Consider the following 14,220-nt stretch of genomic DNA (forward strand, 5'->3'; position numbering starts at 1 on the left):
TTAAGGTCCTCCGCGGGGCATACCAGGAGATTCAGTAGCTTCTGTAGATTGAAATATATCACACATTCAGGATCCTCTTTTTCATCCCCATTGTCCTGACAGTTCACAACAGAGCATGATTAGGAAGCCAACAACAGCGATAATAATTGCAGCAGTGGCGGTGACAGGAAGACAGCTCTGCCCCACCACACTGCCCCTCACTGTTGCTCCCTGAAGCTAGTTCCATCTCCTGCAAGACAGCCCCTCAAGAGTTTTGAAGATGGCCACAGGAAGCCACGCTTCTGCACCACCTTGCAGCGCCCGGTTTTGTACATGGCTAAGAAATGCCAAAGCACCACGGCTGGAAGATTAAATGCTTAAATATTATTTTGCTGAGCTGTTTGGGAATTTATGAATTTGAACAATGATCAATTTCCTCCCTAATCCCGGGAGAAAGCTATAAAACCAGGTTTTAATTAATTTAGTCACAGCAGAACATTGTTATCGACGTTCGGCGGCCTCATCTGTATGCAGCACCACCAGCCTCCGTGCGATAAGAAGTGGGCAGCCAGGCCGCTTTATTAGTTCGCCTTCACCTTTTGCCACCAGAGCTAATTTGCATTGAGATTGCTTGAATCAATGCCACCAGCAAATTGCCACATCTCGTAATTCATAACAGAGCCGTTCTTAAAGCGCAGCCTGAAACCATGAACTCGAGAGCACAAACAGGGAGTGAGACCCATCACTTCGACAAAAGCAAGCGATGGAAACAATTCAATTACATTTTGTGCAATGACCTATAAAACGCTCTCTCTCGCTCTCTCGCTCTCTGTGTGTGTGTGTGTTTCTGTAGATGTGCATTGCGAAGGAGAGCATACAATTGTTCTTGTGCTCCAGTTCTGCTGAAGTGGTTTTCCTCTTGCTTTCAGATAGTCTTCGTGCTAAATGCTTGCTACGTTTTCCATTTGCTCGGACAAAAATGGCAACCTAGATTAAAAAGTGGAAAGTACGACAGACAAGGCTCCGTGAGTTCTCTGCAGAGCATGCGGCCTGTGTGTGCAAATTAGCATCACTTTTGCACATTTTGCGTGTGCATCGGATTGTAGTCCTCATGATTACGGGGGTCAGTTGGGAAGTATGGGGACAGAAAATGAGGAAACTGTTATGTACTGAAGTTCTCACCCTGGGCTAGCAGGAGGATACTGTAGATAGTTTTCACTCAGGTCCACATATGCAAATAAGGGATTGAAAGTGACGTTCAGTGATTGGATAGTTACAGAAAGTTGTTACAGTTGCATTGTAGTGAAGCTCTATATAAAAAGGCTGGCTGAACCCTTCATTTCAGTTCAGTTCTGTTATGGCTTGTGAATAAACAAGAGCTGTTTGATATGTTCACCCACAACTTAACAGAAACCATGGCATGCAGTCTGCAAGAGGCATATGAAAGACTTTGGTGCATTAGTATTTTCAAAGGTAAAGGACCTTAAACACCCTGAGCAAAAGGCACGATAGATATATGCAGCATACAAAACCTTTATCTGCATTTTGGAAACTTGTTTGTTTTGTTTATCTGTTTGCTAGACATTTGGACCCCCCATAACCAAATTTGACAGGAAATCATTGCTTGGAAACAGTTGGACACCATTTTGAATCAAAATGGTGAACAGAACCTTTCAAAATCCTCAGTTTTCAGGGGTTCTTGGAATTCTGGAGCAGCAGTCTGGGTAGTAAAAAAGAAAGAAAGAAAACAATACAAATACAAAGCAGATCACCTGGTGTAGACTTACCTTTCAAACAGAGCTGGAAGATCTCAGTCAGTAAGAGGACTCATTAAAACATTTGGCCTGGCACAGAGAAGATTAGGGACACACATGAGAGGTGCCTTCCAATATCTGAGGGGCTGCCATGTAGAATATGGCGCAAACATATTGCTCCAGAAGGGAGGGCTAGATTGAACAGGTGGAAATTGCAGATGAAGTAAAAACATCAAGTTAACATTAAGAGAAACATCCCAGTGGATTTTCGACTGTAGAACAGGCTGTTTCTCCTGAAAGAATGTCTAAACAGGGTAAAGTGAAGTGTATCGTATATTAATATGGACTTTGCCATGTTTAAGAACGGAAGAAACCACCCAAAGCCATCTGATGGGTACCAGGGCTTTATTAACATTTCACTGAATACAAATAAACTCGGTTGTCGCCGTTGTCTTTACATTAAATACACATTCTTTTAATAAAAATCCACATTTGCTATACAGAACTGTAGGCGCGTTTTTTTGTTTTTGTTTTTAAGAAATGCAACGTTTACTAAAGCACCCAGATTCTAAAAGAATGAGAAAATCAGGTGCAGCCGTGTGAACCTTTGGTACACATTTGCAATTTGAGCCAACTTAACACATCCACAATTCTCATCCAAATAAAATCCAGTCACTCTGATGCTTTGAGCATGTGTTTTCTTGGAGAAAGAAGGAAACTAAGGGGTTTAGGGATTAATGCTGTCCCGTCAGGAAAAAAAATTCCATTTGGATTTTCTTGTTGACAATAATTAGTACTGCATGGTGCAATGTATAGTTTATTTCTGGTCTGTTGACTGCAATAAACTGATGATGGTGTCAATCATTATAACCCCAACCCAGCTACAGTTCATTGCAGATGCACCCATTGAGTGCAATAAGCCAGTCACAAGATGTGCAACTGACATGTCTCACCACTTTCAATGCAGCACTTGGCCTGATACATTTAGCTGGAAGCAAATCTCAATAGGACTTACTCCCAAAGTTCTTGTACATACAACATGCCTTTAACTTGGCCAGGACCAATGTTCTTAATGGCAATGAATGGTGGTTTAGCAGGTATTTCTGCCTGTAATAGTCCCATCATTTTCAAGCATCAGCTATGCTGGCTGAGACTGGTGAGAGTTGGAATCCAACCATAGAAAAGTCCTGCTTTGGAAACAGCAGCTCAGTCAGTAGAGCATGAGACTCTTAATCTCAAGGTTGTGGTTTCAAACCCCACATTGGGCAGAGGGTTGCACTAGATGACCCTTGTGGTCCCTTCCAACTCTACAATTCTATGATTCTATCATCAAAAGCATGGCAGCGCCACATAATTTCCTGCTTATGAAGCAGACCCATTTAAGGACCAGGCCACCACCCTGCGTGAAGTAAGACTTCCTTAAGGTCACTGAAAGCAAGGGTACCTGACTAGGTGCGGGAATGGGGCTTCAATCTGCAGCTTACAGTTGTGGTCAGCCATTGTGGTGGTGGTTAATTCCATGCTTAGGGCATCCCTTTATTTTCATATGTTTCTAATAGCTGGAGGGACGATTGCCTGGCACTCATGCGCAGCCCCACACAAAGTACTTACCTTGTGACAACTGCTGCCACCTACCGAAATTTGAATTGGCCTCAGTGAACGCTTTCACAAAAGGACTCATCTTGTTTCTGTGGTTGTAAGGTGTTTTTAATTGTTTTTAATGTTGTATTCTAATTGTTGTAACCCACTCTGGGACCTTAGGGTGAAGTGTGGGCAATAAATAAAGATGATGATGATGATGATGATTTGCAAATAAGAATGGCATTATCTTCAGTTGAATTTTGGTAGCAGGACTATATTGACTCCTAATTCAAGAAGTGGGTTTTCAAAAAATAGAAGGTGTACTACAAGCCTATGCTCAGAAGTAAATCTCAGAGTCTTCTCCCATGTGAATATGCACAGGATTGTAATCTTATCCTTAGTCATGTCTACTTAGAAGTGGATGTTGATAGAGACGCAAGTCCCACTGTGTTGAGTAAGTGAATTTAGGATTATAGCCTGAATCAATTTTTCTCCCTGTGAAAGAAACACCAGACTCAGTTTTCACTTCTGCTCAGAACTTCAGTGAAATGGCTGGCCAACTGACTTCCACTCCCACCCATTCCAGACTTGATATCGTTGGGTGGGGGGCAGTTGGCACTAAAATGTTGCTAGAGTACCGTATTTTTCGCCCCATAGGATGCACCGCCCTATAGGACGCACCTAGTTTTTTTTTGGGGGGGGAATAAAGGGAAAAAAAATATTTTCCCCCCAGGCACAGGGCTGGCGCGGGGGAAGCCCGAGCTTCCCCCGACCCCAGCCCCCAGAAGAGCCTGCTATCCGCAAGCCTAGGGAGCCGCGCCAGTCTACCCAGGCTTGCGGACAGCTGTGCGAAGCCCAGGCACGCTGAGGCTTCCTAATGCAGGCAGCTCTGCGCAACCCTCCGGAGCCCGGCGCAGCTTGGCGCTGGGCTCCGGAGGGTCGCGCAGAGCTGCGCAGACCCCGGGAGGGCAGGCAGCTCTGCGCGACCCTCCGGAGCCCGGCGCGGCTTGGCACCGGGCTCCGGAGCGATGCGCAGAGCTGCACGGAGCCCGGGAGGGCAGGCAGCTCTCCGCGACCCTCCAGAGGCCGGCGCGGCTTGGCGCCAGGCTCCGGAGGGTCGCGCAGAGCTGCGCAGACCCTGGGAGGGCAGGCAGCTCTGCTTGACCGTCCGGAGCCCAGCGCGGCTTGGCGCTGGGCTCCGGAGGGTCACGCAGAGCTGCGCGGACCCCGGGAGGGCAGGCAGCTCTGCGCAAACCTCCGGAGCCCGGCACGGCTTCGCGCCGGGCTCCGGAGGGTTGCGCAGAGCTTCCTGAAGCCTGAAGAGCGAGAGCCTCTCGCTCTCCAGGCTTCAGCGAAAGCCTGTATTCACCCCATAGGATGCACCCACATTTCCCCTTCATTTTTGGAGGGGAAAAAGTGCGTCCTATAGGGCGAAAAATACAGTACTTGAATTAGGTAAAAAGAAGTTAGTGCATACTGTGGGATACCCAGTGTTACTTAGAGTGAACCCACTGAAATCAATGAAGTTGTCTATTGATTTTAAATGGGTCTACTCTGTATATGACTTGGTTGGTTATCACCCACTGAAGGAGAGGCATGGGTTCAATGATGAGGACAGAACACCAGTGTTTGAAATGTGTCAGAATGAAAACTGCTTCCTTTTTTGTTTGGTGATTCCCTTCATTGTTTGTGACAAATGCACCATCTGAATTATTTAAAGAGGTTGTGTGACTTGGCTGTATAAATTAGAGTGGAAGTAATTTTTTCCATTCCATTTGAAATTTGACAAATCCCCCCCTATCTATAATAGCTATAATATTCAGAACATTGAAAAACAAACCTAGCATAGTGTAGGCATGTATTTATGTTTGTTTTAAAATATTATATCCCAAGTGTCAGGAATAAAACTAGAATTTTTGGTATCTGACTTTGGTTTCAGTGTCACAAAACCCGGCCTCCCTCTCTCCTTCCCACGTTTGAAACCTGGCAGTGAAACACAGATTATGCTGAATTTCAAATTTAATTATCATGAAACCTGCAAATCAATCCTTGCAAATTCATTCCATTGTAAGATTTGTGGTTGTATATTTGACATTGTTTTGATTTTTTTTTTTAAAAAAAGCAAACATTCATTTTTCTTAAATCTTTACAATTAAAACTTGCGTACTAAGAAGGAAAGCAACCAAACCCTAGGAGTGAGATCTAGGGAGCTTCAAGAGATCCATGCACTCAATGGTTTTTAAAGAAGTCTTTCTATTAAAGAGCTCTCTGGATCTCAGCCCAAATACATTAATCCTCAAGCACACATGAAACTTCAAGATTTCACAAGCTGGAACATTTGTAGCGTTAAGGAAGATAACACAACTACCCTTTCCATTGAGGCTGAAGTTGCTAATTCTCATATATTGTACAACGTAGTACACACCCCACACCCCTGAACACATACATACACACAAACACAAACGTGAAAACTTACAGGAACACTGGCACAATTTCAAAATTATGAGCTGGGGGAAGAAAGAATCACTGAACTCTTAACAAATTGGTAATCAATACATTTTACAGAGTATACAGCGCATTTGATCTTTCTTTTTTTGTCGGCAGGTAAACGGGAACAGTTCAGAACAATGTAAACACAGAAGCTACTGCAGAGTTATGCCACACATATTGTATAATACACAATTAGCTTTTGCTTCACTGTAAAAGAAGCTAGACTAGTTATTGGCTGAGCTCTTACGGTCCACACAAAGGACAGCGTTCAGGCAGCTGGGCTTGTCCCTCCAGGTGTCCTATTTGAAATAAAGTACACTGAAGCTGTTCTGTAAAGCAGACTGACAATCCATCTTCAGAATTGCTTGCTCTAAGGCTGTGTACACACTCCTGCTTTTACTCTGCACTCAGTCTGCTCCCACTGCTGGTTGGGGAAGCGGTATACACATGATCTTTATCTACCTTGTCATTTCTAACAGCATACTGTGTTTTGAGGCATTCTCCCCCAAACCAGCTTCAATCTACATTGAGAAAAAGAATGACTGGCAGCTGGTAATGTGTGTACAGCCTAAGGCAGAAATGGAGAACCTGTGGTCCTCTTGATGTTGTCAGGAGTCAGTCAGCCCTGACGTTGGGTTGATGGGATGTCTGGGGCTGATGGGAGCCAGAGTCTGGCAACATCTGGAGGGCCAAAGGTTCCCCAAGCCCTCTTCTCAGGTGCACAATAGGCAGCTGTGTTTTGTTGTCCTACAACACCAGAAGGGAATATTTATGAACATTCCACTGAACCAGTAAAAAAATAAATCACACTGGATTTGAATGGGTGTTAAAATGGAAATACGGGATTCGGCCAAACAACCACAACCACACAGAGAGATACCCATCCCTAAACATATTGGCTTTAGCCAGTGCTCTTTTCTAGAAAAAGTGGTGCTGGAACTCACCATGAAGCCTCCCTTGTTCTCTTACAATGGCAATGGCGCCAACCTGAGAGGTGCTGGAACTGAATTCTGACAAGTTCCAGCTGAAAAACATCCCTGGCTTTAGCTATACTCAACACCTGATAATTCTGGGTGCAGATTCCTAATTCGCATCCAATGATGTCTCAACGTAGATGTTGGATATGCATGAAAATGTGGGTGGAGAAATCCATCCAGTTGTACGTTTGGTAGCATATCTGCGTCAGCAACTGTTACGGAAGGCTCCTTATGCTCCTGTGTTGGATCAGAATAATTCTTGCTTCTGGAAAGTTTGTTCCCAATAGTTTTTTTTTAAATAACAACAACTGATCCCCCCCCCCATCACTTCTTCCCATGAAAAATTGGTGTCAGATGTTGGTGAGATGTTTCATACGCTCCACTCAGCAGACAATGTTGGATGATTAGCCATCTTTGAACATTTGACAGTATTAGCCCATAGATGTTCAGTGTCTAATCTTTCTTGTCGTCATTCATCTAAGGCCAAGGTTTTCTCAGACTATGATTTGGGGAACCATGGGATTCCTTGGAAGTTTATCAGGGGTTCCTCAAAAGACTAGTCATGGTGGACTTGGGGAAACTCCCCTTTGGCAGCTTTCCCACCAGCTCCACAACTGATATTTGCTTGAGTGCATGAGCACAGGGGAAACCTGGGCAACTATCCATTCATATATGGACTAGGATACTCTCTACTGTCACACCATTGGACTGTCTTTCCCAGTAATGGGACCGACAGAGGCTCTGCAGAGTTTGAGGCAAAGATTTCTACCAACCCTTCTGATCCCCGTAACTTGGGACTGGGGGAACCTGTGACCCTGCAGATGTTGTTGGACTCTGACTCCTGTCAGTGCCAAGAAGCATAGTCTGTGGTCACGCCTGCTTTTGCCAGAGATGCCAGAGACCAAAATTGGAACCTTGTGCATGCAAATCCTGTGCTTTACCACTGACCCAATAATCCATCACACAAATGAGTTTGGACAGGTGGGAATAGAAGCAAGATCTGGGGATATTACTAAAAGAAGGAACCTCAGGGAGGGAAGAAACTTGGAATCTTGCTACCCTGGAGCACAATTTGCTGAATGTGGGAATATTGCACACCCATTACTGTTGTCCTAGCAGAAATGGAGGTGCAGTTAAGGCTGGACTTTGGAGCAGAAATCTAGGGTCCCCTTCAGCAGAATGAGCAGTAGGATCCCCAGCTGACATTTTGAAATAAGTGGAATAATATGTCTTACCCCACTAAACAACTTCCCTGTAAAACCACTAAGCTGAGAGTCTAGAATTACAGCGAACATTTCACCACTGAGTGGGACAATCGAAGTGACTTGAAGGTTTTCCAGTCATAGTGAAGCAAGGGAGGGGAGAGTTAAAAGAGGAAAAGGGATGAGATTATAGAGTAATGTGGGATCCAGAGGTGAAAAAGTAGAGATAGTTGAAGTGGGGCTAAGATTGTGAAAGATCTGAATTTACGTATGGTGTCCACAGACTGAGAAGACCCGTGACAGGGCAACAGCTGGTAGATCAACTAAGCTAGGCTGTTTCTCAGATTTCTCTGAAAATTCAAATAAATTATCAGACCTCTTCTTCATGTTCTGTTATGAGGTCTTATGATGTTATGAGGTACTTATCATGTGCTCTCTCTTTTGGGGGGTTAAAAAAAGAGGTGCTGGTATATATTGATAAAAGTACCATAGGTGCCAGCCCAAATTGGCTGCCATGGGCCACAAAAGAAGTACTGGTACTTCATACCTGTGAGTACTATGAGGGAAAATGCCCGAGGGGGGAGGATTGCATATCTTCCAACTATATCTCTGAATTCTAGGATATGTTTATGTGTGAGGTACTTCCTCACATGGTCAAGTATATAAACATTTTGGATATTCCTTTAAGAACAACATGGGGCAGTCTTCCTTTGTAACTTTCTCTAGAACAGTGGTTCTCTCCCTCCTCGCGGACCACTTATTGTTTTTTCTGCCTGTTGTAGCAACTGTAATGTGTGGTGCTACTTGTTGTAGCTTTTAATTGCATTTTTTAATTACTTCTTTTGTTTCTTCTATATTGCAGCTTACAGTACTATAATTTGAATTCCATAGAATGCAAACTGTAGTACAATAAAATCCAATATAAGGAATAAAAGAAGCAACAAAAACACAATTAAAATTCAGTACCATTATTTAATGGGATAGGTGTGCCTTCTCCCATCTTGAAACACAAATCCACAGACATGCTGCACACTACCTGAATGAAGCTCATGGACCACATTTTGGAAACTCCTGCTTTAGAAGGAATAGCTTTTCATCATTGATTCAGACAAGAAAAGCTTATTTTAGCTTAACAAATGGGGTTTGCAACAGAACGCTGCAGCATGGAGTGCTTCCATTCAAGATTCCAGTCATGCCCTTTCCCTGGATGCTCCATTGCATTCCTACTCCCCAAAGGCAGTTAATGCATTTTATAACTAACTAACTAACTAACTAAAGTGACAAATCAATATAATGATTTTTTTTAATTGACTTCTCAGGAAGCCATCGTTCCAAATGGTAATGTAGAGTCACCCTCTAAAACTGCATAATGAAACTCTGTGCATAAGTCTATGACAGGCCTTCTGCCCCTCACAGGAGAAGACAGAATTAGACTCACAATGGGGAACTTCTTTTAAAAGCAATAGCAACATATATTTGAAATGTTTAAAAATTTCAGGAAATCTGCAAGTTATTAGGCATTGTAACTGCAACTGTTAACTTTTGACTGGTCTTTTCTTTACGATGCCATATCCTTCCCTCCCACCTGAGTTCAACAAACCTGATGCCACCAATTTCTGAAACATTTATATATATATATGGAGCACCTGGATAAGACTATACAATGTTCTTGTTCAGCAGCAGACAATGAGAATCTACTGCACGGACAAAGGGCAATTCATGAACGCCAGTTACAAGTTAAGCATAGCGAATGATCCTCAATATGGCCAAAACCACATGTGGTTGTTGGAGAAATATTTATGAATGGCTTTCTTGAATAAGATAACTGTGTAAATGAAACCTGGTTGGGTTTCATGAGACACAAGCTAATCAATGTCAAGAAATGATCAGACCAAGTAGAAAAACAACAACCCATTTTCTTTCTCTCCCCCCCTCATCCTTTCTAAGTCCTCAGCATGTCCAAAAGAAAAGAATAATATTCAGCATGTGCTTGCAAAATCTGTGCCACAAGATTACAACCTAACACAACTAAGGGAGATAAGTTCCACTTTAGAGCATGTCGGACACATTACGGTACTATCAAGTCGTATCAGCTTCACCTTCAGCCAAGATGTAGTTCAGTTTTATGATCGTGCTGATAAAATCGCCAAGTTCTACAAAGTCCGCAGTGACAATGTTGACACCACTTTCGCCCGGTGTCTGAGTCTGGACCCACTGCATCATGGCGGGGAGAGCTCTGGGGAGGAAGAAGAGAAAAAATTACCCACCGTTGAAAGCATCAAATGTGCAGGGACATAACAAGGCGCCTTACATTGAGTCAAACCATCAGCCCATCTAGTTAAGTGTTATCTACAATGACCAGCATTGGCTTCCCATGGTTTTAGACATGGTGACAACTCCTGTCAATGTTGTTGGGCTCCAACTCCCATCAACGTACCTCAAGATGCCAGGTGGAGGAGAGAGAGAGAGAGAGAGAGAGAGAAAGGATTTTATTCTCAGCATCTTGAGAAATGTTCTTTTTTGTTTTCTGTTTCATTTTGGATGCTCTCTGGGTTTTGATGTTCTGACTGAAGTTCAGAAACATCAGGAGGGCCAACGGTTCCCCACCCTGATGGGCCAGGTCTCAAAAATAAATAAAAATGGAGGTAGCAAATACAATTGGAAAACTTGCAGCAGAGAATCCAACTTAACAAAAGTCTACTTCATTTAATTCTCCTCAAGAGGAGAAGTTCACAGGTAGGAAAGTATATTTTTCCTTCCACAGATAATCTTAAAATTCAAATCACAACCAAAATCTGAACCATTTTAATGAAAATATTCCATATGTACATGGCAACGAGAAGAAAAAAACCAAGTTGGTGTTTTCCCTGGGCTGGAGGTGGTGTGTCTTGTTTAAGGATGGACAAATTTGTTTAAGGATGTATAGATCCATTAGTTTGGGTTTCTCAGTTTCTCAAACATAAATTCAATTCTTCACATTCCTGCAGCAATTTAAAAAAAAAAATTAGAAACCAAACACCTCATATAAATGTGTTAACATTTTAGTGCAAATTTCTGCCAATAAACTACATTTTGTATGCAATTTTGATTACTATACACATGATTGCTATCAATTTTCACTATTATGCGTTTTAAAAGTCATTTTCACTAATATGTGCATGTTATGCACACTTTCCCCTAATATGTACATTTTTGTTTGGCTGGAGAACTGCATCGCAAAATTTGGAGAAGGACGAATTTCAAAAGATAGAATTGTTTTGGTTCACATATTGGCTTGAGAAGTGAGAATTAGGTGGTTCCTTATTAGAATTCAAACAAAATCAAATTTGTCCCTTGTCCCTTGTCTTGTTTACCATTCCTTGTAATTCCCAGTGCCTCCATCCCTGTAATTGGCCTCATTAAGCAGTTTATTCAGCGAAAGCACAGCCCATGTGGCATGGCAGATACCCACATGGCTGAATGCTCTTAGAAACATAAAACAGCTACATTATACACCCTGACATTAGCAATAAACACCTTCTGGTTAGCTGTTAAAAAAGAGGGGGAGAGGGGGAGAGAAAGTGGATTATGTGTCTGGCCCAATGTGTTTCTCTTTCCCAATACAAAAACCTGCAGGTAGCCAAGGTCTTTGAAGAGTCAGAGAAAGATCCATCACAGTGTGGTGTAGTGGTTCAGAGCGGTGGACTCGTAATCTGGTGAACCGGGTTCGCTTCCCCGCTCCTCCACCTGCAACTGCTGGGTGACCTTGGTCTAGTCACACTTCTCTGAAGTCTTTCAGCCTCACTCACCTCACAGAGTGTTTGTTGTGGGGGAGGAAGGAAAGGAGATTGTTAGCCGCTTTGAGACTCCTGAAGGGGAGTGAAAGGCGGGATATCAAATCCAAACTCTTCTTCTTCATCATCCCTGTAATGTTCCTAATGATTCCTCAAGTTTGCATCAAAATACCCACCCACCCCAAGCGCCAGTACTAGTTTTCTTCTCGGAATAAATAACAGGGCGATGGTTTCAATGCTACAGAATGGCCCTGATCTGACCCAAGACTACCTGGAGCTTAGAGTATGCAGATCTGAGTCTCAACCCAATTTGGGGGCCTTGGGCAGTCATGTGGTAGAGGGATGGGGAGAAGGAGACAAATGTTTTCTTCTCCCCCCTGGACTACTTAAACACGGTGAAACATGCAGTTGCAGGGAGAGAAAAGAAGCACACCGGTTGCCTGCAAATCTCCTTCTTCCTCTCCTCATCACAATCACCCCCAGCTCTTTTGACATTCCCCAATCACTCCAGGCGAACCTTACGTGGCCTAGGCCATTCTTGGACTGCCTCAACCCAATCTGGATGAATCCTGGGTTGCCCCAAATCAGCCCACTCCAGTTCAGAATCTGAGAACCAGCCATATCCAGTACATAGCCCTAGTAAGTAACAGCTACCAGTGGAGATTCAGATCGGTGCCAGGGCAGGCCAAGTGTTACGTCTCCTGTCCCCTTACACTGTGGCCTTGGCCTGGATTGGGTGACCCAGTGTCATGGACTGGCTGGATGCTAAGGAGTGGTGGGAGGCACCAGCAGGGGAACCCCTAAGGGAAGAAGGCTCAGAGCCAGGGAACTGGTGGTGGGACAGTGATGAGGGAGAAGAGGGAGCAGACTGGGAGGAGAAGGAGTCAGAAGCCGAAGACGCAACAGGGTCTAGTGAGCAGGAAGAGGCTGGGAGAGCAGTCCAGAATCAGAGGCAGAATCAGAAGCTGAATTGAGGTGGGGCAGAGAAGCAGAGAGGAGGCAGGCCACTGAAGAAGCCTGGGATGTTCTTGGGTTACGACTCCCATCCAGCATGGTCAGGCATGATGGGAGCTGTAGTCCAACAATATCTGGAGGGCTACTACTATATTATGCTGTTTGCTTATCTCTCAGCCTGGTCTTTGCAACCAGAGAGAGGAATTCAGCATAGTGCTAGCAGACTGCTCTATCACTGGAAGCACTTCTGCTTGGCTGGTGGAATGACCTGACCTTTCTTCCTCCTGCATACTGCTCAGGGGATCGTCTGCCCCCCTCCCGAAGCCTATTTGAGAGATGCAGGGGGCATGGAGGGAAGAGAGAGAGGGGGGCATTGTGTTAGTGGAAGTGCTTGCACAGGTTTCCACTGGCTGAGCTTGTTTGTTGTATCCCACCAAGAAACACAAGTCCTCCAAGTCGGTGGTAGTTCCTTATTAAAAGGAACTGATCACATGGGGGCGAGGAATGGGGGAAGTAATCAGCTCATGGTTGTTGCCAAGAAACTACCTGGTAGTGATCAATCATATTAAAATGTTCATCCAGCCTCAAAATGTTAAACTGTGCCATCTGATTGAATATGCTTCCAAATTTTATCCAGCAATTGGAGAGTGCTGAATTATAGATAAGCATTTCAGCAGAATGAATTCCACGGCTGCCGAACGGCAATTTAGAAAAGCTGAATTCATAAATTTGTAAAAGTTACTTCCACTTGTTTCCAATGAGCCTGATGCCTATAAGAATGAAGAACTTCCATGGCTGATGCCCTGAGATCAGGAAAGAATCTATGTCAGGGACAGGGAACCTGTGGCATTCAAGAATTTGTTGGACTACAATTTCCATAATCCCTGATTTGGGCCACGCTGGATGGGGCTGTGTTATGTACTAAGCTTGGATCCTAGAACAATAGGCAAGTAGGATCCTAGAATGCAACAACTGATTGGCTTGCAGGAAAAGACCAATTAGGCTCCAGGAGGAAGTTAATCAGTCTATTAGGCTGATAGGATCGTAGAATGCAATAACTGACTTATCTGCAGGAAAAGACCAATCCAGGAGGGAGCAGAATCAGCCAATCAAACGGGACTCATTGTGTAAATAATGTATATAAAAGCCTGAGGTTTGGGGGGCAATTCAATCACTGTTTTACAAGCTGCAATAAAGAAATAAATCACTACAGGACTCCGAGTATATTTCAGGCTGATGGGTGGTGAAGTCCAACATCATCATCCATGTCACCAAGAAGCTACTTGCACATTACTTTCCAAAGTCCTGCTTTGTAATGGAGTGGGGGCTTTTCCAAAAGCAGCAGACCCAGAAGTACCCCCAAACTATGTACCCGCTCCTCCAGAGGGAGTGTAATCCCATCAAGATCAGGCAGCCTCCCAACCATCTGGTCTAGGGAACCACCCATTAACAGTGCCCAAGTCTTTGTTGGCTCTCATCCAGTCCATTACTGAGGCAAGATAACAGTCCA

The 14,220-nt window shown here is 43.9% G+C and overlaps 1 protein-coding gene across 1 annotated transcript in view; it reads right to left on the minus strand.

Moving 5' to 3' along the window:
- Window positions 1-5,124: 5,124 nt before the first annotated feature.
- PLCXD3 (phosphatidylinositol specific phospholipase C X domain containing 3) overlaps window positions 5,125-14,220 on the minus strand; it is a 78,726-nt gene continuing 69,630 nt past the window's right edge. The window contains exon 3 of the mRNA XM_080973072.1: window positions 5,125-10,219. Within this exon, the coding sequence (XP_080829198.1) occupies window positions 10,063-10,219 (157 nt within the window). The 3' untranslated portion in view covers window positions 5,125-10,062. The remainder of the gene's footprint in view (window positions 10,220-14,220) is intronic.

Source organism: Podarcis pityusensis, assembly GCF_964106645.2.
Source record: "Podarcis pityusensis genome assembly, chromosome: 11".
Lineage (NCBI taxonomy): Eukaryota > Metazoa > Chordata > Lepidosauria > Squamata > Lacertidae > Podarcis > Podarcis pityusensis.